Source organism: Microcaecilia unicolor, chromosome 14 (genome assembly GCF_901765095.1).
Source record: "Microcaecilia unicolor chromosome 14, aMicUni1.1, whole genome shotgun sequence".
NCBI classification, from domain to species: Eukaryota; Metazoa; Chordata; class Amphibia; order Gymnophiona; family Siphonopidae; genus Microcaecilia; species Microcaecilia unicolor.
The window spans coordinates 17347101-17373189 of record NC_044044.1 but is presented as its reverse complement, the minus strand read 5'-3'; the positions used below and the strand labels follow the sequence as shown (position 1 = coordinate 17373189).

General features: G+C 47.5%; 1 protein-coding gene across 3 annotated transcripts; it reads left to right on the top strand.

Annotated features, from left to right (window-relative positions):
* Positions 1-1238: 1238 nt before the first annotated feature.
* On the top strand, positions 1239-25558 carry CTDNEP1 (CTD nuclear envelope phosphatase 1). 3 transcript variants are annotated; one of them, XM_030188287.1, is made up of 8 exons: positions 1264-1559; positions 14912-14978; positions 15916-16034; positions 17210-17281; positions 20779-20895; positions 21168-21279; positions 24190-24274; positions 24645-25558. In XM_030188287.1, the coding sequence occupies exons 1-8, from the start codon at positions 1458-1460 to the stop codon at positions 24703-24705; spliced, it is 735 nt and encodes a 244-aa protein (XP_030044147.1). In that variant the 5' UTR covers positions 1264-1457; the 3' UTR covers positions 24706-25558. The 3 variants fall into 3 exon arrangements, with proteins under 3 accessions (XP_030044148.1, XP_030044149.1, XP_030044147.1); XM_030188288.1 differs by lacking the exon at positions 24190-24274 and having other exon boundaries at positions 1239-1559; positions 20779-20866; XM_030188289.1 differs by lacking the exon at positions 24190-24274 and having other exon boundaries at positions 1248-1559.
* Positions 25559-26089: the final 531 nt, after the last annotated feature.

Below are 26089 nucleotides of genomic sequence, written 5' to 3'. Positions count from 1 at the left end.
GGCTACCAGTAAATATATTACTTTGGTAACACTTATAACATTGTCATGCCAATAAAGCTCCCCTTTTACAAATCCATGCTAGCAGCTTCTTTGTAAAAAAAAAAAAAAAGGGGGGGGGGGGAATATCGGAATCTAATATAATTCAAGAAAAACTAGATCACTAGGAAGAGGAGGGAAACAAAACTGGGGTCTGCCATATTAGCAACAGGTAAATGATTATGCCCCCCCCCAACCCTGAAGGCTGTAATCAAAGTGGAGCACACCTTAGCAGCCAAACCACCAGCTTTACAGGATTTTCTGTAAATCTGTAAAGCCTGGAACAGACTCCCCGAGCCCATACGCCATGCGCCCTCCCTGCCCATCTTCAAGTCCCTACTCAAAACCCATCTCTTCTCCCTTGCTTTTGGCGCCTAACCACCTTCCCCGTTCATGATACACTGACTACATAGTTTGTTACCTTTAGATTGTAAGCTCTCTTGAGCAGGGACTGTCCTTCCCCATGTTTTAACTAGTAGCGCTATAGAAATGCTAAGTAGTAGTAGTATTTTCCAGCTAGTAGTTAGTTAAAGCTACTCACAGGTAGCATCTTATCTACTAAGAACTAGCTCCGATTCCATGCATCTAGTCCTGATTTCTCTCCAACCCAACAATGTACACTGGGATCTGTAGTTCAATTTCTATATCACCTAAGCAAAATGCATATCTACAAAGAATGGGGTTAAAAGCAAGACTGGTTTGCTTTGTCCCTCAAACACTTGACGGGAACATTTGGTAGTGCTAGAACCTCCGCTCATGGCAGGTACTTATTTGTACCTGGGGCAATGGAGGGTTAAGTGACTTGCCTGTGCCTCCAATGGGAATGAACCCAGGAGGACCAAAGTCCATCATCACTCTAACCACTAGGCCACGCCTCCACTCTGTAGCGCCGCTATATCACCCTCTTAACCTCAGTAAGGGGGGGAGGGACTACAGAGAAGCCACGCCTCCTTTCCCTTTACAGCCTAGGAAGAAGCAAGAGGTTTAATCAAGGAGGTTAACCTCCTTAACTTAGGAAGAAGGAGAATGAAAAGCTACGCGCAGGCGCGGAAGAAGAACGTAAGGAGGACGGGTCCAACCCTCGCCGCTCCGCCGCGCACGCGTCGTAAAGACCGGTCCCACCCCTCCAACACTAACGCACGCGCCTTGGGCAGCCGGGTGACAGATTTCGCGCTCCTCCCCTTGCGCTAGCCGGCCGGCGGTGGGACTTTTGTCACGCCGGGTCCGGAAGCGGGTTCTTTCTTCCCCCGGAAGCGCTGCTGGGGAAGAGGACAGTAATGGCAGCGTCGGTGTGGCTGTGCTAGCGGTGGAAGGACGAGAAGGCGGCGAAGGAGCGAGCGGTGGCGGCGGCGCTGGGTACCCCCTGCCTCCGGGCTCGCTCCGGGCGCTGCACGCTGGCGGAGCGCGGCGGCTTCGTGGGGATGATGAAAACGCAATGCCTGCTTGGGCTCCGGACCTTCGTGGCCTTCGCGACAAAGCTCTGGAGCTTCCTGCTCTACATCCTGAGGAGGCAGATCCGCACCGTGAGTAGGGGGGGGGACATAGAGGAAAAGGCCAAACGCTGGACAGAAGGGGGGGGGGGTGTGTGTGTGACAGTGTAACATAGTAGATGACGGCAGAAAAAGACCTGCACGGTCCATCCAGTCTGCCCAACAAGATAACTCATATGTGCTACTTTTTGTGTATACCCTACTTTGATTTGTACCTGTGCTCTTCAGGGCACAGACCGTATAAGCCTGCCCAGCACTATCCCCGCCTCCCACCACCGGCTCTGGCACAGACCCTATAAGTCTGCCCAGCACTATCCCCACCTCCCAACCACCAGCCCCGCCTCCCACCACCGGTTCTGGCACAGACCGTATAAGTCTGCCCAGCACTATCCCCGCCTCTCAACCACCAGCCCCGCCTCCCACCACTGGCTCTGGCACAGACCGTATAAGTCTGCCCAGCACTATCCCCGCCTCCCAACCACTGGCTCTGGCACAGACCATATAAGTCTGCCCAGCACTATCCCCACCTCCCACCACCAGCTCTGGCACAGACCGTATAAGTCTGCCAGCACTATCCCCGCCTCCCAACCACCAGGCCCGCCTGCCACAGACCGTATAAGTCTGCCCAGCACTATCCTCACCTCCCAACCACCAGCCCTGGCACAGACCGTACAAGTCTGTCCAGCACTATCCCCGCCTCCCAACCACCAGCCCCGCCTGCCACAGACCGTATAAGTCTGCCCAGCACTATCCTCACCTCCCAACCACCAGCCCTGGCACAGACCGTACAAGTCTGTCCAGCACTATCCCCGCCTCCCAACCACCAGCCCCGCCTGCCACCACCGGCTCTGGCACAGACCGTATAAGTCTGCCCAGCGCTATCCCCACCTCCCAACCACCAGGCCCGCCTCCCACCACCGGCTCTGGCACAGACCGTATAAGTCTGCCCAGCACTATCCCTGCCTCCCAACCACCAGCCCCGCCTGCCACCACCGGCTCTGGCACAGACCGTATAAGTCTGCCCAGCACTATCCCCGCCTCCCAACCACCAGCCCCGCCTGCCACAGACCGTATAAGTCTGCCCAGCACTATCCTCACCTCCCAACCACCAGCCCTGGCACAGACCGTACAAGTCTGTCCAGCACTATCCCCGCCTCCCAACCACCAGCCCCGCCTGCCACCACCGGCTCTGGCACAGACCGTATAAGTCTGCCCAGCGCTATCCCCACCTCCCAACCACCAGGCCCGCCTCCCACCACCGGCTCTGGCACAGACCGTATAAGTCTGCCCAGCACTATCCCTGCCTCCCAACCACCAGCCCCGCCTGCCACCACCGGCTCTGGCACAGACCGTATAAGTCTGCCCAGCACTATCCCCGCCTCCCAACCACCAGGCCCGCCTCCCACCACTGGCTCTGGCACAGACCGTATAAGTCTGCCCAGCACTATCCCCGCCTCCCAACCACCAGGCCCGCCTCCCACCACTGGCTCTGGCACAGACCGTATAAGTCTGCCCAGCACTATCCCTGCCTCCCAACCACCAGCCCCGCCTGCCACCACCGGCTCTGGCACAGACCGTATAAGTCTGCCCAGCACTATCCCCGCCTCCCAACCACTGGCTCTGGCACAGACCATATATGTCTGCCCAGCACTATCCCCACCTCCCACCACCAGCTCTGGCACAGACCGTATAAGTCTGCCCAGCACTATCCCCGCCTCCCAACCACCAGCCCTGCCTCCCACCGCCGGCTAAGCTTCAGTGCGAAGGTCCTAGTGTTTTGTTCTTGTGATGTCATAATCTAGCGTCTCACGTGCACTTCATGGTCTGCTCTGGGAAAGGCTCAGTAATCTGAGCCCTGGAATTGGGACTTGGTATACCTTTCTGTTGTTTTTTGCAACTACATAAGTAACGCCACACTGGGAAAAGACCAAGGGTCCATCGAGGCCAGCATCCTGTCCACGACAGCGGCCAATCCAGGTCAAGGGCACCTGGCAAGCTTCCCGAACGTACAAACATTCTATACATGTTATTCCTGGAATTGTGGATTTTTCCCCAAGTCCGTTTAGTAGCGGTTTATGGACTTGTCCTTTAGGAAACCGTCTAACCCCTACATTCAAAGCGGTTTAGGTAATATATGTTTTAACGGAATTCAAACATGCGTGGGGTAAACATAAAGGAATCTTGTTCCGAGGGAATGGATCCTCAGAAGCTTAGCTGAGATCAGGCGGCAGAGCTGGTGGTGGGAGGCGGGGATAGTGCTGGGCAGACTTATACGGTCTGTGCCAGAGCCGGTGGTGGGAGGCGGGCCTGGTGGTTGAGAGGCAAGGATATTGCTGGGCAGACTTATACGGTCTGTGCCCTGAAAATGACAGATACAAATCAAGGTAAGGTATACACAAAAAGTAGCACATATGAGTTTATCTTGTTGGGCAGACTGGATGGACCATGCAGGTCTTTTTCTTCCGTCATCTACTATGTTACTATGTTATACAGGTGCTTATTTGGACCTGGGGCAATGGAGGGTTAAGTGACTTTGCCCAGAGTCACAAGGCGCTGCAATGGGAGAATCGAACCTAGTTCCCCAGGATCAAAGTCCACTGCACTAACCACTAGGTTAGTTAAAAGCAGCCTCAACTTTTAGCTGAGATTTGAAAACGGCCGGAGAAGAGCAAGTTGAACTGACTTAGGAAGTCTGTTCCAGGCATAGAGCCAACCCAACTTACAACACCCCTACAGAATTCACCCAAATCAAAGTATTTGTCGACAGAATGCATTCCTACCTCAACGCTCACTGGTAGTCTTCAATCTACCATTCCTATTTTTTTGTTACATTTGTACCCCGCTCTTTCCCACTCATGGCAGGCTTAATGCAGCAGGCAATGGAGGGTTAAGTGACTTGCCCAGAGTCACAAGGAGCTGCCTGTGCCGGGAATCGAACTCAGTTCCTCAGGACCAAAGTCCACCACCCTAACCACTAGGCCACTCCTCAACTACTAGGCTACTCTTCCACCAGCCCATGAGATGAGTGGATTCCTTTAGGGAGGGTTTTAGCAAGTGGTCTTTTGCCCCAGGATTTCTGCTGTTTGATAGACGAGGACTAGAAATTTTGTGTAATGTACTGGCTTAGTTCCTGTTGCATTGCCTTAGGATCCACTCCTCTTCAGGCCATCATAATTAAGGCTTCTCTTTGTTCACCCCAGACCTTTTTGAAGTTCGTGGTTTTTTGTTTTGTTTTTTGTCTATTTGACTGTTCCATGCATCCTCCATCCTTTCTACTGTTGCTTCCTGCCCCTTCAAACTGGATACCATGACCCTTGGTTTACAGTTTCCTTTGCTCTGAAAAAGGTAGTCTTATACTTTGTTTAGTCCTTTATTTATTTGCATTTTTGCTCATTCCTGTTAAAAGTTGAATTCAAGTACAGTAGATATTTCCCTGACCTTGGAGGGTTCACAATCTCATGGAGGTTAAAATGACCTGCTCAAGGTCACAAGGAGCAGCAGTTGAATTTTAACTGGGCTTCTGTGTCTATCCTCTGTAGTATGCATAAGATTTTTACATACAAAGGAAAAAGGAATTAGAGAATGACACGGGGATGGGGTCCCATGGTAACCGCAGGGACGGGGACAGACCTTGTCACCGTGTCATTTTCTACCTTGAAGTCTGTTAATGAACTGGACTGTTTAAGTTTGAGTGATGCAGACAATGACATTTTAAAGTTTTGGAAAAACGAGCAAACATGCTGGCCACAACTAGCAAAATTTGCATGGGGGAACCTGTACATTCCTGCTACCAGCACATCTTCTATTGCAGGAAGTACTGTAGAAGACAGGAGAGCTAGACTGAATTCTGAGATTGTTGATGACTTAGTATTCATCCACAGTTTAAAAAATCATGACAGTGCTTCATAGGGTGTATTTCTCTCCTGCTAGGGCATACAGAACAGGTTGTATTTTGTACCCCTGGACATTTTAACAGTGTGGATTAGGATTCCTTGGGGTAGTAGACGATGGTGGTGGTGGTGGTGGGGGGGTTATTATAGCTGTTCGTTATTGTTTTCTATTTGTGAACAGTTGCACAACATATTCCTTTTTATACTTTAATAAAAAGATTTAAGTATAAAATCATAAGTGTTCAAGGCTTCTGCAGGTGAGGACAGTGCCCATGGGATGGGGTGGAGACGGAAACAGAACCCACGGGGATGGGGTGGAGACGGAGACAGAACCCACAAGGATGGGGTGGCAACAAACTTGGCCTCATGTCATTCTCTAGAAGGAATGTCTGCATGGATAAACAAAACGGCAGTGACCACCAGGAGGAGGACACTGGAACACTTGTGTCATTGTTGTTTCACTGTTGTTCCTCCAGACTGTAGTGAAATCTCACCTGGAGTAATGTGCTCATTCCTGGGTAGAGACATTTTTATTTATGCTGGGTAATCCTTACTTCTTGGCACCCTAGCCTTCCTCTGTCTCTGGCATGTATTCACTGTCCTTTTTTTCTCTACCAAGAATGTAGAAATGAATTCTCAGAGCACTTTTATTTTATTAGTCACTCTTGCCCACTGTTTCCTGTTACTTCTGTGGCCTGACATTGGGTTCCATAGCTGTGTGTACTCCACTTTTATCTGCCACTAAGTCTTATGTAGATCTGTTTAATAATTATAAAGTGCCAATGAATTTGGTTTGTCAAAGAACCTAAGAACTACAATGCTTGGTCAGAGCAAAGGTTTATCAAGCCCAGTATCTTTATTTCAGCAATGGCCAATCCAGGTCACAGGCATCTTACAGGATTCTGAAGAGTAGATAGATCCCATGCTACTTATGCCCAAGCTACCTCAAAGGCCTATGGACATTTTCTTCCAGGAACTTGCCCAAACCAGGACCTGCCCACCAGGGGATGCAATATCCTCTCTAGGAACTTCTACCTAGAGGGAAAGGTTAGGACAGCTGTTGTAGTTGGTGATTCGATCATTAGGCATGTAGATAGTTGGGTGTCTGGTGGACGTAAGTACCATCTGGTCACTTGCCTGCCTGGTGCAAAGGTGGCAGACCTCACGCGTCACCTAGATAGGATTTTAGATAGTGCTGGGGAGGAGCCAGCTGTCTTGGCTTATGTGGGTACCAATGACAAGGGAAAATGTGGACGGGAGGATCTGGAAGCTAAATTTAGGCTCTTAGATAGAAAGCCGAAATCCAGATCCTCCAGGCTAGCATTTTCGGAAATGCTTCCCATTTCACATGCAGGACCCAAGAGACAGGCAGGGCTCCGAACTCTGTGTGTTGTAGGGATGAAGATTTGTTAGAAACTGGGCAGCATTCTGGGAAAGGGGGAGCCTATTCCAAAAAGGATGAACTCCACCTTAACCAGGATGAAACCAGGCTGTTGGCACCTTTAAAAAGGAGAGGGAACAGCTTTTAAACTAAAATGTGTTGGGGGGGGGGGAAGCCAACAGTCACTCAGGGGCACATGGCTTGGTGTGGAGTATCCTTGAGGGATACTATTGAAACAGGACATTTAGAGAATCCCAGTACAGAGATTTCAACAATGGTGAAAGTCAGCTAGGAGAGTTTAAGGGGAGAGGAGAGTAAAGGATGCACATTATCCCCTTCAGTTCTACGCAACTTGTAGATGCAAGGAAAAAACACAATTTGAAATGACTATATACAAATGCAAGAAGCCTAAAAAAATAAGATGGGAGAGTTAAGAGTATAAATGTAGATATAATAGGCATTCTCCGAGGACAAGCAGGCCTATAATTCTCATAGATGGGTAACAGGGTTCGCGTTGCTGGTCCGGAGCTTGTAATACACTTAAAAATAGGTCTTTGAACACAAGATGCGCTCCACTGTGCATGTACCTTCCCGCCCACCGCGAGTGCGCGGGGCCAGCAGTTCTCTATTTTTTTTTTCTGCGGTGGGGAGAAGACGTGTTCGTTATCCACTCCTCAGGGTTTACCTTATTTTATTCCTTCTTTTTCAGATATTTTTGCATTTTTTTTACTAAGTTTTCTTTGTTTTACTATGCTCGCTAGGCTGCGTTTAGGCCTGAGCTCCAGTCGGGTTTTCCCCTTTTCTCTTTTTTTTTGGTACTCTTCCCTTTGTTTAACACCATTGAGTCGTTTGATTTGGCCACAGCTGTTTTTTCCTTTCATATCTTCCAAGGTTTAGTGGGTTCAAGCGCTGCACTCAGTGCAACAGGACCATCTCTGGCAAGGACACCCATTCTTGGTGTCTGAAGTGTTTGGGGCCTGTTCATACCCTGCAAACTGTATTCTCTGTCTTCATATGAAGAAGCAGGGGCGTATCTGTGTGGGGCCATGGGGGCCTGGGCCCCTGTAGATTTGGCCCTGGACCCCCCCTGCCGACGACCCTCTCCACCCCCTATCGCGCTGCCAACCTGCCGACGCCTATCTTTGCTGGTGGGGGACCCCAACCCCCGCCAGCCGAGGTCCTCTCTTCCGTTGTAGCAAAGCTTCCTGTTCTGAGTCTGACGTCCTGCACGTACAACGTGCAGGACGTCAGACTCAAAATTTGAAACTGAAGGAAGCTTTGCTGCAATGGAAGAGAGGACCTCAGCTGGCAGGGGTTGGGGTCCCCCACCAGCAAAGTTAGGTGACGGCGTCGGAGGGTTGGCGAAGTCCAGATACGCCTCTGTGAAGAAGACTATGCAGACAGAAGAAGCATCTGCGTCGATCCTCCTCAACGCATGGTGCCGGGAGCACTGAGGATTTCACCGGTCCCCAAGAATCATTAGCACCGGGAGGTTCACTCCCCCTTTCATACAGGAGGTGCCGATGTGTGGGTCTCCACACAACCAGGACCAGGCACCTGCTTTGACCTGACGATTCAGCAGCCTGCTTCTGTACCGGCACCCCAGCCTTTCCCGATGTTGGCCCTTGATGAGTGCCTCTGGCCCTTGCTCCCTGAGCTGTTGGTGGGATTCATGCACCCCAGTGCATCGGCATATGAGGTGCTTGCGTCATCCATGCCTCTTGCTACAGTCCCGCATGGCCATCAGCCTGCAGTGAGGTCTCCAATGCCGTTTCCAGTCTTGATGTCGACTTCCACCCTTATTGGCACAACCTCGACGTTGGTGGAGGAAGATTTGCTGGACTCAAGGCTGGAGCAGACACCTTGATGCCCCTCTTACAGTCATGGTACCTGTACGTTGAGGTGAGCTCGGTCTCGGCCCTCCTATAAGGAAATCTTGTCTGACACTGATGAGGAGCGCTCATGGGACTCAGAGGAGGAGTCCTGTGACATCCCATCTAATCTCTCCCCTCCACTGGAAAGAAGGAAGTCGACACCTGAGCCTTTCCTTCCCCTCTGTTGTAAAAGAAATAGCGACTACCATCCCAATTCCTTTGAAAGTGGAGGGCTAGCCCAGGGCTAAGATGTTTTGAGGTACTGGACTATGACTCTCCTCCCAGAGAGACCGTGACAATCCTGCTTCACAAGATCTTATGGGACATTTAGTTGAAGAACTGGGTGTCTCTTCTGTCAGTCCCTCTCCTCCCCAAGAAGATTGACACCATGTACCGAATTCAGTCTTCTCCTGGGTTTTATAGGCCCCAGTTGTCTCTAGTGGTAGAATCCGCACTCAGAAGGGCCAGAAATTCTAGAGACTATGCTTCGGCACTCCCTGCCAGAGAAGCTAGAACCCTAGATTCTTTTGGGCGGAAGAAGCATCAAGCCTCCATGCTCGTCTCTCATATCCAATCATACTAGCTCTACACAAGCCTGTACTTGCGGACCTTGGTATGCAGTATGTCTGATTTAGCAGACTCTGTTCCACTGGAACAAGCTGAATGTGTTTGTCAGCTGGTCAAGCCTTCAACACTTGATATGGCCTCTAGGATCTCTGCCCAGAGTATAGTGATGCACAGACTCTCATGGCTGCATGTTTCTGACTCGGACCTGGCGGTTCAGCATAGGTTGGCAGATGCCACGTGCCGGAGGATAATCTGTTGGAGAGAAGGAAGAGGATGAGGTTGCTGACCTCATCAAGAAGCACTCTGATACCATCGATTTTCTCTCCCGCCGGGCACCTTCCTCACCTTCCTCCTCCTCTAGGAGGTTTTTTGTCAAGGCGAAGATGAACACTTATTACTCACAGAAGCGTAGGTAAAACCCTTCTTCTTGCCAGCCTCAGCAGGTTCAGCCCCAGTGCACTCGTACTCAACAGCGTGCACCTAAGGCCTAGACGGCTGCCTAGTCACAGCAGGGGGGGCGAGCTTTTGACTGGCTCCAGCAGAGCATAGCCGCTGTAAAAGTGACCGTTCCAGATGACATGCCGGTCGGGGAGAGGCTGACGTTTTACCAAGAAAGGTAGCCCCTTTGTAATCTCCAACCGGTAGGTTCTTCAAATAGTCTGTCTCTGTTACATTCTGCATTGGCTTCAGAGACTACCAGATTGCCCCCTGAGAGCACATCTCTTCAGCTCTCAAACAAGCAGGTACTTGCGGAGGAACTCTCTGCCTTCTCAAGGATCGTGCAGTTCCGAGAAGAGCAAACTAACTCCATCGCAGATGCTAGAGTATCTGGGTATTCTATTCAACACAGCACGGGAGAGGATCTTCCTCACAGAGTGCAGGAGGTCGAAGCTGGATCAACAGATTCATCTCCTTAGTCAAGGGATACCCCAGGGTCTGAGACTATGTCCAGATTCTGGGGTGATAACAGGTTCGATGGAAGTGGTGCCATGGGCAATGGCTCATGCGGCTATTAAGGAATCTCTTCTCAGCTGCTGATCTTTGATGTTGCAGAAGTACGACCTTCATCTTCCTTGGATGCTTTTTGCCAGATGGAGTATGCAGTTGTGGTTGTCATCCAGGAATTTGATCATCAGAGCTCCCTTTCTGATAACTCAATGGGAGGTGGTGACAACGGACGCCAGCAAGTCGGTTTGAGGAACTCATTGCAAATGCCATTTGGCACAGGGCACCTGGATGGAACAGGAGTCTCGGTGATCGATAAATTGCTTAGCGCTCAGGGTAGTGCGGAATGCCTTACGCGATTCGCTCCCTTTCTGGCAGAGGCCCCAGTCTGTTTTCTCTGACAGTGCGATGGCAGGGTCTGCAGCCTTCTGATGGCAGTGGAGGTGGCATCTCTCATGACGGACAGGAAAAAAATTCTTCTCTACTTGTTGGCAGCTCGTATCACTGGGTCCCTGAAATGTGGAGGTGGACTTTCTCAGCAGGCGCTCCTTGGACATGGGAGAATGGGAACTATCCAGTCAGGGTTTTCAGTTGATATTGGACCAATGGGGTTCTCGACTTCTGGACAGTGGACACTTTGGCATTCCTCCCATTCTGTCACCAAGTTCTTCAGCCATTGGAAAGAACCGGGCTCAATTGGTATCGATGCCCTACTGCAGCCCTGGCCGGAGACACATCTATTGTATGTCTTCCCTCCTTGGGCCATGGTAGGCTGCGTGTTGAAAATGATCGTATTGCACCGGGGTCAAATAAGTCTCATAGCTGGCTGCGGCCTGTAGGGTTTCAGAGCTTCAAGCTCTCTCAGGATCCTTTTCTTCGATTTTCAGAGACGGGGGTCTTCCTGCCCACGGTTTCTTCCTTTCTTCCAAAAGTGGAATTAGCATTTCATCTCAGCCAATCTGTGGAGCTTTCATCCATTTGCAGAGAGGATGAAGAGGCTCTGCATTCTTCCTTGAAGCTTCTTGATGTGTGTAGAGTCCTCAGATATCTGGAAGTCATGAATGAGTTTCGCAAATTAGACAGACTGTGCTTTTTGGTAAACAGAGGCTTGTGATTGTTAGATGACTAAATATCACATCAACTTATTTGCTTGCAGGGAAGCAGACTCCTCAGGCCTTATGGACTCATTCTGGGCGGAGTCTACCTTACTGTCTCCGGTGGATATTTGCAAGGCGGCGACGTGGTCGACGCTGCCTACCTTTGCCAAGCACACTACAGGGTGGACGTTGCGGTGCCCTTGGAAGTCAGTTTTGGGGCTTTGGTCCTTGGGGTGGCAGCGCCAGGATCCCACCCACTCTAGGGATTGCTTTTGAACATCCCACATGTTCTGGACTAGTGGGAAGCTACATATTGGAAGGAGAAATTAGGTCTTGCCTGATAATTTTCTTTCCATTAGTCCTTCCCATTCTACTTTTGGCTTGCCTGAGGTTTCTCAGATGTTTAGGCGGTGTGAAGTAATGGGTCAAATATTGACTGTGTCACCTTGTATGGTGCTTCCTGCATATTTCTTGCCGAGAGCAAGTTGTCCAGAGATGAGAGAGATCCGCACTTGTTTGCTCATCTGGTTAATGGTAGGTTGGTGAGTTGTTTATGGTTATGTTTATTCTGAATTTCTCCTTATTGCTTGCCTACGTAAATACTGAGGATCTGAACTGAATGCCAAGAGAGATGTCTGAACTCTGTTTTCAATTCTCTGTCTCCCGCTGGTTGATGGACACAACTATCCCACAGCTTCTGGGATAGTGGGAAGCACTATCGGAAAGAAAATGATCAGGTAAGACCTAATTTCTCTTTATAAGGAAAGACTAAGGAAGCTAGGGCTTTTTATCTTGGAGAAGAGACGGCTGAGGGGAGACATGATAGAGGTATATAAAATGAGTGGAGTGGAACAGGTGGATGTGAAACGTCTGTTCACGCTTTCCAAAAATACTAGGACTAGAGGGCATGCGATGAAACTACAGTGTAGTAAATTTAAAACAAATAGGAGAAAAATTTTCTTCACCCAACGCATAATTAAACTCTGGAATTCGTTGCCGGAGAACGTAGTGAAGGCGGTTAGCTTGGCAGAGTTTAAAAAGGGGTTGGACGGTTTCCTAAAGGACAAGTCCATAGACCGCTACTAAATGGACTTGGGAAAAATCCACAATTTCGGGAATATCTTGTATAAAATGTTTGTACGTTTGGGTAGCTTGCCAGGTGCCCTTGACCTGGATTGGCCGCTGCCGGGGACAGGATGCTGGGCTCGATGGACCTTTGGTCTTTTCCCAGTATGGCATTACTTATGTAGTTCATTCACTGGTTACATACAAAAAACATGAGAGCCTGCAGACTATCTAGTTTCGGGAAGAACCTGAACATTTAAAGAATGTCTTTTACAAAAGTTAAAGCTTTTTGTACCAGCCAAGTGCCCATATTTGTTGTGATGTTTCGGCAGGAGCACCGTTGACTAAGCATGAAGATTTTTCCCTCACTGAAGGAAATGGGGTGGGAGCAGGCAGGAGCAAATCTAGCAAGAGGAAGGCGCCCTGCAGGCTGACTCTGAAGTGGGGGGGGGGGGGGGGGGGGGGTGGAGTTCTCTGTTTGGTCGTATGACATGGGAGTGAGGGTGCTTCCTTGCAGAGGTTTCGTCTTGAGTTTAATTGGGTGTCACGGGGGCTATTATAAGAGGCAACAGGTGCATAGTTAAAATAAACCTTGTGTGTGCCTATACACAGAGGGCCAGAGGTCTTGAGTTCTGCCCACTGGCTCTTTCTGCCAAGCGAAGCTTATGCTTACTTGGTTGGGGTACAGTGTGCAAGGCCCAGGCAGAGTGTTTCACTGTAGGAATTTTTTAATGCTTGATATATTCAAAGGTAAGACAATACATTGCAATAAACCACTAGATATCAGACAGAACATAATCTATACGTGCCTGCCATTGAAATACAACAAAACAAGTGACTAGGAATTTGAAGTGTTGTGGAAACACTCTTTTTTTTTTTCTTTTCCTTCTTTCACCCCCAGCCCACAATTTGGTTAACACGCTTAACCCTTCAAACAGAAGAGGCAGCTTAACTAGATCTTGTGAAGCAAAAGTACAGGGAAGGAAGGTCCCCTGCTGTGGAAGTTCGAACTCTGATACTGTGTACGAACCCTCACTGATTCAGTGCTCATCCCTGGCCCTGCGTGCACAAGATTTAAGAACTTGCCCAGGATTAAGTACCTTCACCACCTCGATTTTTTTTTAATGTTTAAACTGTTTTGTATTGAAACTTCAGCATATTACAACTGTTCAGTACAATACACTGCATAATTCCGCAGACATATCATGCTTTATGTAAACAACTTAATACAAATTAACATCCTAATAATTTTTTATAACATTTTTTCTCCCCGATTCCCCCTCTTCCCTCCCATCCCTCGTACCATTAGTAGTCATGCATCATGTAGTGGCCAAATCACTATAATTTCACATCCAACTATCTACTACTACTATTTAGCATTTCTATAGCGCTACAAGGCGTACGCTGCGCTGCACAAACATAGAAGAAAGACAGTCCCTGATCAAAGAGCTTACAATCTAATAGACAAAAAATAAAGTAATCAAATCAATTAATGTGTACAGGAAGGAGAAGAGGAGGGTAGGTGGAGGCGAGTGGTTACGAATCTTGCATGGAATCTTGTCACTCTTTACGATTCCAGAATCTTGCTGTTTTGGGGGGTTCTACATGGAATGTTGCTACTCTTTGAGATTCTGCATGGAATCTTGTCACTCTTTAGGATTCCAGAATCTTGCTATTCTTTGGGGTTCTAGATGGAATGTTGATACTCCTTGAGATTACTACTACTACGCATTTTTATAGCGCTACAAGACGTACGCAGCGCTGCACAAACATAGAAGAAAGACAGTCCCTGCTCAAAGAGCTTACAATCTAATAGACAAAAAAAATAAATAAAGTAAGCAAATCAAATCAATTAATGTGAACGGGAAGGAAGAGAGGAGGGTAGGTGGAGGCGAGTGGTTACAAGTGGTTACAAGTCAAAAGCAAAAGAGGTGGGCTTTCAGTCTAGACTTAAAGGTGGCCAAGGATGGGGCAAGACGTAGGGGCTCAGGAAGTTTATTCCAGGCGTAGGGTGCAGCGAGACCGAAGGCGCGAAGTCTGGAGTTGGCAGTAGTGGAGAGGGGAACAGATAAGAAGGATTTATCCATGGAGCGGAGTGCACGGGAAGGGGTGTAGGGAAGGACGAGTGTGGAGAGATACTGGGGAGCAGCAGAGTGAGTACATTTATAGGTTAGTAGAAGTTTACCACCTCTTCTCCATCAATACCCCGTGAGGTCTGAACTCTGAAGACCCCCCCACCTCCCCCGGGCCGAACGATTTACCTCCTTTTAAAAAATGTTTTTCTCCTTTCCACTCTCCAATCAGTTTATTTGATTTCTGATTTCGGTCAAATTTCTGCTCCCTCTGCTAGTTTTCTCTCTTTCCCTGCTCCCCTCTGCCTCATAGGTACTATTCCAGCGCCAGGTTTCTGCTTCCCAGCCTTTGTGACCTTGTGTGGCATTTTATGGGTTTTAAGCAGGATACCCTCCCTCCTCACTCTGTCCCTTAGCAGCTGTTGTGTTTGCACTGGGTCCGTGTACCAGGGGTTAGGCATGTGACACTTTTGCTTTCTCTTGCTTTGTGACAGGTTATCCAGTATCAGACAGTGCGTTATGACATCCTCCCGCTCTCTCCCGTCTCCCGGAACAGACTTGGTGAGTAAAGGATCGGGGAGAGGGATGGGGCCTCAGTGCTTGGGGGGGGGGGGGGGGGGGGGGGGGGTTCAGTTGACCTGGCAGTCTTCCAGTCCCATCATGATCTGACTGTTGATGTAGTGGTCTTGGACTGGGGGGGGGAAGGGTAGTGGAAGGTGACAGTCCATTGTTGCTCTTAAAATGACACCTTGTGAATATCCAGCGCATAGCAAAAGGATGCTTGCTTGCATTCTGCTTTGGACCACTGGAGGGTGCTCTTGCACATGGTCTCTACGTGGACAGATATATATATATATGCAAGACATGGAAACTACAGTACTACATTGTGTTGTGGATCCGTGGTTGGGAAGGTATCATGAGAGACCTGGAGGAATGGATGGTGAGAGTATGGAACTGATTTTTTTTTTTTTTCAAAAGCCCCATTTTGTCTGCACAAACTGCCACACAAATGAGTTGAGGCGGGTCTCACACTTCAATGGGTTTTGCTGCCAGCTGTGTTCCTGAATTCCTCTTCGCTTGGTTCTGGAATAGCAGGGGATACTGCAGGACAAGAAGGGAGGTGCACCGGCAGAGCTCTGTTAGGGATTTCAAGACTGCAATAGCAGAGTTGGCTGCAGGACTAGACTGAGGTGCATTGGCAGAATGTGTGGTGGGGGTCTCGGCAGAGCAAGGCCTGAGGTTCTCTGGCGTAGCTGTGTGTGAGGTCTCGGTACTGAAATAGGAACATATGGTGTTTAAATACTGAACTGCATCTGCCTGGATGACTCCGAGCCACGGGGTTAGGTCTGGATGTGTGTGACGAGTAAGGCTCCAAAAGCAGCTTAAGCCCTCTCTGTCATCAGAGAGCCCCTTCAGCTTTTTACTTGGTGACAGTCCTCAGAAGGACACTATGTATGGACATCACTGCTGACAGGGTGATATCCATTCTCTTCCACAGCTCAGGTGAAGCGGAAGATTCTGGTGTTGGATCTGGACGAGACGTTGATACACTCCCACCACGATGGTGTGCTGCGACCCACAGTTCGACCCGGCACGCCGCCGGACTTCATTTTAAAGGTCAGAACAGTGACATAAGTATTGCCATACTGGGACAGACCAAAGGTCCATCAAGCCCAGCATCCTGTTTCCAACAGTGGCCAATCCAGGTCACAAATACCTGGCAAGATCCCCCAAAAAGTACAAAACATTTTATACTGCTTATCCCAGAAATAGTGGATTTTCCCCAAGTCCAGTTTAATAATGGTCTGTGGACTTTTCCTTTAGGAAGCCATCCAAACCTTTTTAAAACCCCGCTAAGCTAACCGCCTTTACCACATTCTCTGGCAATGAATTCAAGAGTTTAATTACATGTTGAGTGAAGAAACAATTTCTACGTTTCGTTGTAAATTTACTACTTTGTAGCTTCATCGCTTGCCCCCAGACTGGGGAGGGAAGCAGTTTCCCCCTGCCTCCCTCCCCAGTCTGGACCCTTTATATGACGAGTGGGTCACCGGGATTGTGATCTGACCTTCAGATACAGCCTCCAGGTAGCCCTCTTTGGCCTTCATCTAGTGAGAAGTGGCCTATTGGCTTTGCAGGGTTTTTCAACTTGGTCCTCGGGGAACCCCAAACCAGTTTGGTTTTCAAGATCTCCACAATGACTAGGCATGAGAGATGTTTGGATACCGTGGAGGCAGTGCATGCAAATATCTCATGCCTAGTCATCGTGGAGATCTTGAAAACCAGACTGGTTTGGGGTTCCCTGTGGACTGGGTTGAGAACGCCTGGTTAAAGCAAAGGGTTAAGAACCAGGGAAACCAGGATTCAAATCCTACATTTTTTTCACACACACTCCTTGTGACCTTGGGCAAGTCACTGTATCTCCCGTTGCCTCATGTACTCACTTAGATTGTAAGTTCCTGGGGACAGGTACTTATTATACCTATTACCGATGTACTGTTATTTTCAGAGATGCCAAGTTACCCAGTCCAGACTGGACATCTTAAGCTAGTCCTAGTTTTGAACTTCAAATCCCACTCTGCTTTGGGATGTTTAGTGCCTGATCTTGCCCGTTGAAATCGGTGCTGCTAAGACCCATAATGCACCGGGATAGAGCGGTCAAATCCAGGACCGTTCCAAAATCTCCAGACTGGGTAACTTAGCTTCTCTTCCAGGCTAGACTGGGCTGGGTGAACGTTGTCCTTTACAGACCTATTTTTTTTTTTCTTCCCCATCCTGATTTCTCTATTCAGGTTGTCATAGACAAGCATCCTGTCCGTTTCTTTGTACATAAGAGGCCACATGTGGACTTCTTTCTGGAAGTGGTAAGTGGCTGTTCAGTTTGCAGTAGGCCCTACGGTTTGATGTATCCAGTGCCTTTGACTTGGTAGACCACGATATATTAGTGAGAATATTTCCCAACATGGGAATACGTGGCAAGAGTCCTTCAGTGGTTCAAAGGTTTCCTCATGTTAAGAGCATATCCGGTGAAATTCACAGGTCTCGTTTCCCCATCATGGACTCCTGTATGTGCTGTGCCACAAGGTTCTCCGTTATCTCCTGTCCTCTTTAACATCATCATGGCCCCACTTGGGAGCAAACTAGAAGAAAATGGCTTCAACGTCTTCATTTTATGCAGACGATGTTTATGTAATTTTCAATAACGATTTAAGCAAAGTTTTGAATGTTGTTAAAGCAGGACTAGACCTGATGGAATCGTGGGCACCAACCTTCAAACTGAAACTAAATAGGGGAAAAAACCCCCATATTCCTAGCCCTTACTGATCCATTCCTTTCTTACCTTACCAAAGAATTTGTTCTAGATCAATGGAAGTTCCCGCTTGAACAGAACATGACAATTCTAGGTATTACAATCGATCAACACCTTTCTTGATCTGCAAGTATCTCTAGTGATAAAGTCTTTAAAACTTTATGAACAGCATTAGACCCCTCTTCTCAAAAGAAATTTTCAGAAACTTAGCCCAAACCCTAGTACTATCCCAATTTGATTATTGTAATGCAGTGTATGCAGGATACAAGGACAGGGTCATAAACTACAAATTGCGCAAAACACTGCCGCAAGACTTGTACGTAACATCTCATTTAACAAGGCATCGCCACTCCTTTACTCATTATATTGGATTCTGATCAAAGCCAGGGTTGCCTTCAAATTATATGTCTTTGCATTCCGAATTATCTATGGTATGTTCCCTCTAAGCGGAGCACATGAACGATTGCTCGTATGTTTTAGGAGCATCGCTCACAGATTTTACATGCTTGCATAAAAAATGTTTTTTTTTGTTCTCTCTGTCTGTCTGTCTGTCTATCTATCTATCTATCTAGGGGGAGGAGTGGCCTAGTGGTTAGGGTGGTGGACTTTGGTCCTGGGGAACTGAGGAACTGAGTTCGATTCCCGGCACAGGCAACTGCTTGTGACTCTGGGCAAGTCACTTAACCCTCCATTGCCCGCCGCATTGAGCCTGCCATGAGTGGGAAAGCGCAGGGTACAAATGTAACAAAAATAAAATAGATACTATTGGAGATTCTACATGGAATGTTGCTACTATTGGAGATTCTACGTGGAATGTTGCTACTATTGGAGATTCGACATGGAATGTTGCTACTATTGGAGATTCTACGTGGAATGTTGCTACTATTGGAGATTCGACATGGAATGTTGCTATTCCAATAGCAACATTCCATGTAGAAGGCTGCGCAGGCTTCTGTTTCTGTGAGTCTGACGTCCTGCACGTACGTGCAGGACGTCAGACTCACAGAAGCAGAAGCCTGCGTGGCCACATTGGTGATCTGCAAGGGCCGACTTCTAGTGGAATAGCAACATTCCATGTAGAATCTCAAATAGTAGCAACAGTGGAGGGGTGGCCTAGTGGTTAGGGTGGTGGACTTTGGTCCTGGGGAACTGAGGAACTAAGTTTGATTCCCACTTCAGGCACAGGCAGCTCCTTGTGACTCTGGGCAAGTCACTTAACCCTCCATTGCCCGCCGCATTGAGCCTGCCATGAGTGGGAAAGCGCGGGGTACAAATGTAACAAAAATAAAAAATAAAATATATATATAGAAATGCATTGCTAATACTGGTGCTCAAAAATAGTTGGTTTTTAAAACTTGTTGCTCACATGAAAAAAAATTTGCACACACTAGGCCACTGGACAGAATGAAGGAGGAGGAAAAGTCTCTCACATGAATGTGAGTACGGAAGAAACAAAGTGAGGCGAACTCAGAGAGGATGTTCAATTGAGTCTTTAATTCTGACAAGCATTGGGTTGTTTTTATGCTTGTCAGAATTAAAGATTCATTGAACACAAGTACACAAGTATTGCCGTACTGAGAAAGACCAAATTCATCGAGCCCAGCATCCTGTTTCCAACAGTGGCCAATCCAGGTCACAAATACCTGGCAAGATCCCAAAAAAGTACAAAACATTTTATACTTCTTATCCCAGAAATAGTGGATTTTCCCCAAGTCCAATTTAATAATGGTCTATGGACTTTTCCTTTAGGAAGCCGTCCAAACCTTTTTAAAACTCCGCTAAGCTAACTGCCTTTACCACATTCTCTGGCAACGAATTCCAGAGTTTAATTACACATTGAGTTTTCTCTGATTCGTTTTAAATTTACCCCTTTGTAGCTTTGTCGCATGCCCCCTAGTCCTAGTATTTTTGGAAAGCGTAAACAGAGGCTTCACATCTACCCGTTCAACTCCACTCATCATTTTATAGACCTCTATCATATCTCCCTTCAGCCGCCTTTTCTCCAAGCTGAAGAGCCCTAGCCGCTTCAGCCTTTCCTCGTGGAAGTCATCCCATCCCCTTTATCATTTTCGTTGCCCTTCTCTGGACCACTATATCTTTTTTGAGATGCGGCAACCAGAATTGAACACAATATTCGAGGTGCGGTCGCACCATGGAGCGATACAAAGGAATTATAAAACGTCCTCATTTTTTTTTCAATTCCTTTTCCTAATAATGCCCAACATTGTATTTGCTTTCTTAGCCGCAGCCTCTTTGAGTTTGCCTCACTTTGTTTCTTCCGCACTCAAGGAAACGTTGCCCTTGACTATATGCTCCCTTTGACCTCCCTACGCTTAATTCCATCCCTGGATCCAGAGAGTTCCTGCTTCTCCATCATCCTAATTGTAAAAAGATTTGTTTACAAAACAGTCCTCTCCGCTGACTTCTCCTGTCAGCGTACTAATTGGTGGAATCTTCTTCCAAGGGCTGTAAAGTATATACACGATTACAGTTGCTTTTGGAAATTATTAAAAACCTTTTCTTTTCAAAAAGTTCCTGTAGCAGGATAATGGAAGACAGGAATAACCACTTTTATGGAGAAAAGCTATTTCAATTATAATTGCTTATAATTTGATGTTTGTTACACAATATAACCTTGTAAAATAATTCATAAACTAATTTTTTTAACGTTTTATATGGCCATATATAGAAGATTTACTCAACATTTTTTCCTTTATCAGAAGATTTATAACTATATTATGTACGCACTAAATTGTCTGGATTGTAAGTCACGTTGAACCTGAACTCTTTGGGGTAATGCGGTATACAAATGTCATAAATAAATAAAATAAGATCTTTCAGGGGGTTAAAATGGGAGCTCAGGTGTCAGCAGTGGATAGGGGAGGTTAAAGTGACTCTCGTGAGCTCAGCCAGTGGGGTGGTAGGTTCGACAGAGTGATGATCTGATTGCCCTTCGATTCTGTATATCACCTGACACTTGGGTCAGTCCGTGGTTAGTCTAGTTTTGCCGCTGCTAATGAGCATGCGTGTCTTGGTTTTTCACTTTTGCAGGTCAGCCAGTGGTACGAGCTTGTGGTGTTCACCGCCAGCATGGAAATTTACGGCTCAGCTGTGGCCGATAAACTCGACAACAACAGAGGTGTGTTATCAAGGAGATATTACCGTCAGGTGAGTGGGTGGTGTAGATGACCTGAGGAGGGAGGGAGGTGAGACGTGGCTGCAGCAGGGATGCCAAACGTCGGTGTAAAGTATCATCCTCCATTGGGCCATGGACATTCCTCTCACGTTATGTCTTGTCCTATCGCTGACTGCTTGTGTGACGTCCCACTTTCTCCAACTGTTCTTTTCCTGTGAACTTATTCTGCCTACAGGCTGTATTTCTGTTCAATTAATAACACCTCCATCCCGCATTCTTCTATTTTTTTTCCCTTTCCCCACAGCATTGCACTTTGGAGCTGGGCAGTTACATCAAAGACCTTTCGGTTGTCCACGGCGACCTCTCCAGCATTGTCATTTTGGACAATTCTCCCGGGGCCTACAGGAGTCATCCAGGTGAGATGGCCCTCTTTTCTGCATTTGAAGCCGCGGTGTCCCCTCTCTGAAGGATTGCTGCATTTCAGGTTCACCTTTCTGATGCAGGTATCAAGTTTAGTAACATTTGATTATATCATCCATCAAACATTTTTCTTCTAGGCAGTTTTACAACAGTTTATTAGATTTGCTATACCGCCATGACTAACCGGCAGATGTTGGCGGTTTACCAAAATCAAAAACAGTTTACTACTACTACTACTACTTCTTAACATTTCTAGAGCGCTACTAGGGTTACCCAGCGCTGTACAATTTAACAAAGAGAGACGGTCCATGCTCAAAGAGCTTACAATCTAATAGACAAGTGAACGGTCGGTCCGATAGGGGCAGTCAAATTGGGGCAGTCTGGATTCACTGAACGGTAAGGGTTAGGTGCCGAACGCAGCACTGAAGAGGTGGGCTTTAAGCAAAGACTTGAAGACGGGCAGGGAGGGGGCTTGGCGTAAGGGTTCAGGAAGGTTGTTCCAAGCATAGGGTGAGGCGAGGCAGAATGAGCGGAGCCTGGAGTTGGTGGTGGTGGAGAAGGGTACTGAGAGGAGGGATTTATCCTGTGAGCGGAGGTTACGGGCGGGAACGTAAGGGGAGATGAGGGTAGAAAGATAGTGAGGGGCAGCAGACTGAGTGCTTTTGTAGGTAAGAAGGAGAAGCTTGAATTGAATGCGGTATCTGATCGGAAGCCAGTGAAGTGACCTGAGGAGAGGGGTGATATGAGTATATCGGTTCTGGCGGAATATGAGACGTGCAGCAGAGTTCTGAACAGACTGAAGGGGGGATAGATGGCTAAGTGGGAGGCCGGTGAGGAGTAAGTTGCAGTAGTCCAGGCGAGAGGTAATGAGAGCGTGGACGAGAGTTCGGGTGGTGTGTTCAGAGAGGAAAGGGCGAATTTTGCTGATGTTAAAGAGGAAGAAGCGACAGGTCTTGGCTATCTGCTGGATATGCGCAAAGAAGGAGAGAGTTTAAAACAGGAACTGCAAATTTGATAGGAAAGATAATCGTACCAAAAGACACTTCCAGACTGGGACACAGGGAGAGAAAAGAGATGGGACAGGCAAAAGGGGGAGAAGGGAGGGCTGGCAAAAGTACAGAAACAAGAGTGGACTACCTCAAGAACGATAACAGGATTTTTTTTTTCTTTTTATGGTGGAGCAAAGGCCTGAGTGAAAAGCCAGGCCTTCAGACCAGATTTAAAGTTTGTTTGTTGTTGTTATAATGTATAAACAATTTTTATTAAACACAGTAAACCATGAAACCTAACAGCACAGTGTATTTATCATTTGTATTATTACATAAACCAGGTAATAATCCTACCACTCCCCTTGCTCCTTGCTCCCGCTTCCAAGATGCAGTCTCCTTCATAGCGGCTACCAAAAGCCAATACTCTTACAGCCTCCCCAGCCTACAGTGCAACTACAGGAGTCTCCCCCCTCCTCCCCCATCCCAACAATAATGCAGGACTTTAGGAACATATGGCCACTTGTGACTGCTTGGGTCTATAGGGTATTAATGATCAAACCCCGGCCCATGGATTAAAAGATTTCAGGTAGGGTTCCCAAATCAACAAGAACTTTTTCTTTTGCTTGAGCGAACGCTTGGTATTCCTGGCCTCTCAAGTCGCTAATAAGTGTATATGGTTTCTCCAATGCCTATAATTAGGGGGTTTGGGTTTTGTCCACTATTGCAAGGGGTCTGGAATTCGGAGGGAGGGAGGGAGGTCTGGAACTTGGGGGAGGGGAGGAGGGGGGGAATGCACCACCTGTACAAAAACTTAAAAAGCGGGGGGACGACCCTGGAACTCGGAGGAACAGAGGGAGGGAGGGGGGACGACGACCCTGGAACACGGAGGAAGGGGGACACTAGAACTGGGAGGGAGGGGCCCCTGGCACACACTCTCACTCTCACACACACACACACACTCTCTCACAGACACACTCGCACCCAGTCTCAGTCTCTCTCTGTCACACACACACTCGCACATTCACTCTCTCACAACTTTCACACACACTCTCTCAAACATACACACTCCGAGGAAAACCTTGCTAGCGCCCGTTTCATTTGTGTCAGAAACGGGCCTTTTTTACTAGTAAAGAATAAAAGTTATGTAGTGCATAGTACGCCCTTTCAAATTCCAGCAGCGTGGAAGTATGACAAAACCAGTCATCCAGATGCCTAAATAAGCAGGCTTGATTCTAGATTTTCATGTTTGGGAGATTTAAAGTTTTTAAAGGAAGGCTGTACATGAACAGGTAGGGGAAAGAGAATTCCATAGGGACGGAGCAGTGAAGAAAGGCACGACGTCTGGTTGATTCCGGATGAGCACGTTTAGGACTGGGCAGAAGTAGACGACCGTCATTTTAAGGAGCGAAGAAGGCGGGCAGGTGAATAAGGAATGGTGAGAGGTCAGGTACTGGGGGAATACGACTCGGTAGGCCTTGAAAGTGAGTTTGAAGATGATGTGCTGGTCCACAGGGAGCCAGTGATATTTCTGCAGTAAAGGGGGTGCTGGTCATGACAAAGCAGACGAATAACAACATTTTGGAGTGATTGAAGTCGCTTAATGTTGGACCGAGTACAAACTAAATATGCTCTATTACAATAGTCAAATCTAGGGACAGAATCTGGAAGCTCATACATCAAGAAGAACTCGTAGGATTTTCATAGAGGTAACAAGGATTAGGGGTGTCCCTTTAAATTAGGAGGATAGAATGGAAGCAAAGCTGTTACAGGAGAATGCTTTCTGCCCATATGTGTCTTGTTCCAAGTGTGCACAGGAAAGACAGATAAAGAGCAGGGAGACACAGCTGATGTGTGGGCGGGGCCTCCCTTATACTGTAACCTCCTGCATTGACCCCTCCGTCTCTGCTTTCCTTCTAGATAATGCCATACCAATAAAATCTTGGTTCAGTGACCCCAGCGACACTGCCCTCCTGAACCTGTTACCCATGTTGGATGCCCTGAGGTATGAAGGGGAAGTGTGTAGCAGTGTTGGTGAGGGGTGAAGGAGTGGGCTTTGGCACAGCTATTGAAAAGGACAGGCAGCAATGTACTTCCCAGTTTGTTGTTTCTTTTTTTCAGCTGCATAAAACAGGTTCTTGTCTTTTGTTGGAGCAGACAGACACAAAGGGCATGTCCTGTACTATTCAAAATCCTAGCAGGGTTGAGGGAAAGACAGGAGGATCTTAGTCTGGATTTTACTTTATCTACATTCTTCTGCTGACTGTATAAACAGACCATTGTCAGAGATTACAGTGTGTGCCAGTTAGAAAGCACACTTCTTTCCCAGCATGTGCAATTCATGTAGTCATAGATTTATTAACTTATGTTTCCAGGTTTACTGCAGATGTGAGATCTGTGCTGAGCCGAAACCTGCACCAGCATCGACTATGGTGACAGTGGTCCCCCCTCCTTTCTTTAGGGTGCAACCCTGCCTCCAGCAACTTCTGCCTGACCCCCTGTCTGCCTTTTTCCAAAAGGCCTGCCTGGACTCTGAGGCAGGGAGAGGAGAAGAAAGCAGAAATCTTGCAACCATCAATGGACTCAAGAAGCAGGACAACAATAAAAGAAATCAAATCCAGGACACTGCAGCGCCCTGGACATGCCAGCAGGACCTTGGCAACTGGAGCACTTTTGGGAGGGTGGAGGTGATATCTATACCACAGTGCCCCCTGGTGTGTATACAGCTGTCTGTATGAAAGGGGGCTAGTGACCATGAGCAAGACAAGACAGTACAAGCAGGAACTCTCCAGCGCCCTCAGTAGGGGGGGACTGAGAAACATCACTTGTTTTTAAGGAGAACTTTTTGGTTTTTTGTTTTTTTCTTGTATAAAGAAGTCCTTTTTTAGAGGCCTGCCTGGTGGCTCTAATTTTTTCTTTTTATTTTGGCTTGTGATTTTTTTTTTTTATTATTATTTCTAAAAGCATCGCCGAGTATGGGTCTTGACAAGATCCCCTTAGGATGTAGTGACCCAGTGTCACTCATACAGGTTTCAGCTGTGGTGTTGTCCAGAGGGTGGTCAAAACATTTTAATTGTGTAAGAATTTGACAATGTAGAAATTTACTCAGTCTCTTCTCGCTGTTGACTGCACATTCCAGCTAGGAATTGTAATGCAGGGGTAGAAGAGAAGAAAATTCGACCTGCTGTGTTTTGAGGATTATTATTATTTTTTTTTTTTCATTTTAACCTTCTATTTTTTTTGAGTGTTTAATTAAACCTGTTGCCACAGATTCCAGGTGCTAAACATATTCCTACTGGGAGCTGATGTTCTCATTGTGGTCTTTGTGTAACTAATTTATCTTCCAGCACCCTCCCCCCCCCCCCCCCCCCAGCTAAGTTACAGGAGTGCAAACAAATGCTTTGACCAGACCATTCTAACCTGCTAGATTACTGTTGAGTGACAGTGGACTGTATGGCATACTCTGTGGTTGTGTGCTGGATGCTAGTAGTTTGGGGAAGGGGAAGGATGCTGTGTTAAGGTCTGATTGAACTCGGTGGTTCTTAACCTAGTCCTCTGGCTAGGCATAGACACTTAAGGGTTTTCAGGATATCAGTAATGAATAGGCATGAGATGGTTTTGCGTACTGAGGAGGCAGTACGTGTAAATCTATCTCATGTGCGTTCGGTATAGCTATCCTGAAAACCTGACTGGGTTGGGAACTATTGTGATTGCTTACCACGTCATGCAACACATCCACTTGTGGAGAAGACCAAATACGTTTGACCACTGCATGGACTGGGCTAAAGCAGCTACGCTTAATAATTGACCAATGCTTACC